The 3,871-nt window shown below is 30.1% G+C and overlaps 1 protein-coding gene across 2 annotated transcripts; it reads left to right on the forward strand.

The window, feature by feature from the left end:
* The first annotated feature begins 950 nt into the window (after window positions 1–950).
* On the forward strand, window positions 951–2,056 carry LOC121124619 (uncharacterized). Of its 2 annotated transcripts, none has more exons than XM_040719781.2 (5): window positions 951–1,091; window positions 1,159–1,259; window positions 1,330–1,388; window positions 1,447–1,538; window positions 1,606–2,056. In XM_040719781.2, the coding sequence occupies exons 1-5, from the start codon at window positions 1,040–1,042 to the stop codon at window positions 1,947–1,949; spliced, it is 648 nt and encodes a 215-aa protein (XP_040575715.1). In that variant the 5' UTR covers window positions 951–1,039; the 3' UTR covers window positions 1,950–2,056. The 2 variants fall into 2 exon arrangements, with proteins under 2 accessions (XP_040575715.1, XP_040575714.1); XM_040719780.2 differs by having other exon boundaries at window positions 954–1,091; window positions 1,330–1,394.
* The last annotated feature ends 1,815 nt before the right edge of the window (window positions 2,057–3,871 follow it).

The following is a 3,871-nucleotide window of genomic DNA, read 5'->3' on the forward strand; positions in this document are numbered from 1 at the left end:
ATAATCGGATTCACTTTTTGACAATATTAGAGAAGATGAAATGAGGTTTCCACAGAGGATTTTACAGAAGAAGCAGAGAATATTATTATTGTCCGTATAGAGGGAGGAGTTTGAAAGTCAGTATATAATATAGTTTAATCCCTCTACAAAAAATTTACCTAAATAATGTTCTAATATATTGATGAAAAAGTCATCAAATTTATGACTTAAAGGATGCATATATTCATGAAGCTTTTATGCGTCACGAAACTTCTTACCGATCAGCTGTTCGAGCAACTTAATACGTGGGGGAGAAAAAAATTTAGAGTACTCCTTCTTACCTAAAGATTGTTATTAATCAGATCTGTATTCAAAGGTTAACATATTTCTATACCCCCTGTGTCATTCCAAATCCTTTATTTATTAATGAACATGAAACAATTTTTTTGAAAAAGGTTCGAAGTTGAACATTGTATCTATGACATTGAACGTGTTTCTCGTGTGATACATTTCGCTATAGCGGTATAAAACCAAAAAAACCTCTTTAAAATGAACGCAGTATATCTCCTCCTACTTATTTACTTAAATGATAGGTTGATCGATTTTTATCATAAAGAAAAACTAAATATGAAATATGATCAAAGTAGTTTTTTTCGAGGCAACTGCCTATGAATGAATCAGCCATTAGAATCATGTATTTGCTATAAAAATACGTAATACACGACTTTCAGAAATTAATGGCCATTATCATTTATCATTTTTGTAGATCGAGGGTGATATATGATAATATTTAGCAATTGCGACTGTACTTCGTTTCAACATTTATAGGCTTAAGTAAGATTTGGAGTTAATGACTTGAGAATAACAAATAAGTGACATCATTCCACATTTGCTATTATTATGAACATTAAAAGATGAAATAACATGCTCGTATTATTATATATTTTATGAATGATCTATTCATCTACAAGTTGGTGAAGAGAGATGGATTGGCGCATGCGCTAAACAGTAAGGAGAAATAGAAAGCCAGGCTGATCAATGAGAGGAGAACTTTATACTTATGTTTGAAATCGTACAAATAAATCATTATATAAGTCCTTCTCCACTGAAAGGTAACAATATTGTCATTAAAATTAGAAGTATATTCATTATGATTAATTTGCAACTCGATTTCAACAGTAAATACAATGATCAAACATGCCAAGGTACTATTCATGCTATTTTATTCATTGATTGGACTTAGTTTGGGGTCAAATATTGACTATGAAAATTTGTATGAGGTAAGTTAACAATTTTTTTTTTACATATGGTTGGTTATATATGTTGTGAGTTGATTTTTAATTGATTTAGAACTTATCTACTGAGGAACTAAAGAATCTCATTAAGGAAATTGATTATATGGAAGATGAGTTGCGGTAAACATATGTGAGTGATTTAAATAAAAGTAAAACTTTGAATTAATTTTAGGGTTAATCCTGATGACTACTATGATGAATGGACATTACCAAAAATAAACACTCGCTCTGATGAGGATAAAGACTATGCTACAAAAGCTGAAGGTAGGTATTCATTGTTATCTCAATAGATATTTGAGGCTAAAACAACCTTTTACACCCCTCAATTTAGCCTTGAGTCTAAAGAACCCATCCATTCGTGGAAATAACCAAGGCAACAAGGCTGTTCTTCCAGCCTACTGCGACCCACCTAATCCTTGCCCCATCGGATATACTTCAAATGACGGATGCATAGATGACTTTGAGAATTCTTCTGATTATAGCCGCAATTTCCAGTCCACTCAAAACTGTCTCTGTGATTCTGAACATATGTTCAATTGCCCTGATGAGAAGATACCCGAAGATAAATCATTTTTGGCTAGTCTTCCAGACATCACAGATGATGCTTCTATTCGAAATCCATTCTTCGCTGGACAAAGGCTTCCTATTGCCGCAAAGAAAGGATTTGCCTTTTGATTTGTGATGATAAAAAAGGCCCCAAAGAATATATTTATTGAAGAAATTAACCTAAAATACAATAAAACAAAATAATATCACAAAAATATACAGCTTTTGAAATTGAATATTTATTTTAGCAAAGTTTTATTTCATTTTCAATTTCGGAAATCCATTTTGACAGATAATATATGTTCTATATCAATTTTATTTATATTGAGTACAAAAAAAAAAACAATATATATTTTTATAAGAAATGTGCCTGCTCGTATATATAATGTGGTTTAGAACTAGTGTACACTCAAAAAAATTAAATCAACTTACAGATTATGGTTTGTCTTAATACTTTTTTCAAGTTTAATATTGTCCTACCAATTGACAAATATATCATTCAATGTGCTTGCCCTTGTTCTGTATAACTTAGTGGAAAATCTTACTCACTCCTAGTAGGTACAAAATAATCCAGAACTTTACATCTGTGGCTACCATTAAGGATTCTTTGGTGAGTTGGAAAAATTAATTATCCTCCTCCCTCTCGACTATTCTCTTCATTGCAAGTCAAGGGGCTTAAGATCATACAAAGAGAGATGAAAAAAAAGTTTTTGTCATAAAAATTCTTAAAACTGTCTTTGCACCTTCTTGGGCTTTATTTACTGTGTGGGGAGGGACTCCATCCTACTGGAGGCAGATGGGGTCTCTAGGAAAAAAATTATTCCTGAAATCTCTACATACAATACTCTTCATTTAATGACGTTAAAGTCAATGAGACTCTAATTAGTAACTAAGAAGAAGAGGCTTAATTTTTAATAACAACAATGGAAAAATCCTCGATTTTGTCTGGATATATACTTACTTTGAAAATAAACAAAAAACATTAGAGATTTTCATAGCTGAACAAAAATTTCAAAACCTTACAAATGTTTTTAGTTTTATAAAATTGTTTATGATATTAGCATCTCATTTCAAGTAATAAGTAAGGATTGATCTCTGTATTATTAATCTTGAATTAAATCCAGATTCCAGTATATAAAAAAACTAATTGATGTGCTAAAGAACGTCCAAAATCTTATTGCAATCATAATACGCAGAATTTTTTTTAAAAAAAGGTGGTTTTTTTAATTAAAAAAGAGACGACATTTTCATGGCATAGTCCACATCGTTACCTTTATTGTATCACACAACCTTTATTCCAAAAAGAAAAAAGTCCGAAAATCATCTGGTAGCTAGCCATATAAGTCAATCGTACCAACTGCCATTTATATCTTATGTACTCCTTGTACTCCTGTACTATCCCTATCATATTGTTTCTTCAACATTTTTAAAATGAATTACATATTATTAAAATCTATATACTATTTTAATCGATACTGCATTATAATATTGGTTTGTAATATTCTATTAAAATAGTAGTTATACATTTGTATTTCTTTATGATAGCCAAAAATTATTCTAAGGAAAATATTAAATGGGTTATAGGTAAGTTATGTAAATGACGAGGGATCAACAGGAAGTTGTATTCTTGTTCTTTTGGAAACGGAGCATATGTAGTCACACAACCTTCTACAAGGAACTGAAACTATTGGAAAAATAGTTTTTATATAGGGATTTATGGACCAACCGGTCGCAAGTCATAATTTTTTAAAGCATGGATTCTACATATAATTATAGAATTATTCCAAAAAAGAACAAAATTCACCTCTGGATTTTGGAAGTATTTCTATATGATAATGTCCAACTTTATAGTATATATATTTTTTGAAAATTTATGCTCAATATTTGTCTTTAATTCCAGTTTTTTTATTTATAAAAATATTTTATGAGAGTCGATAGATTTCTCTGTTACCCGATAAAATATATTAATTAACATCGACTCGGCCATTTGGGGACTTTGAAATACATTAATTACATGTATGTTCTTTAAGATATCAAAAGAAATGATCATG

The sequence above is a fragment of the Lepeophtheirus salmonis genome, chromosome 9 (genome assembly GCF_016086655.4).
Source record: "Lepeophtheirus salmonis chromosome 9, UVic_Lsal_1.4, whole genome shotgun sequence".
NCBI lineage: Eukaryota > Metazoa > Arthropoda > Copepoda > Siphonostomatoida > Caligidae > Lepeophtheirus > Lepeophtheirus salmonis.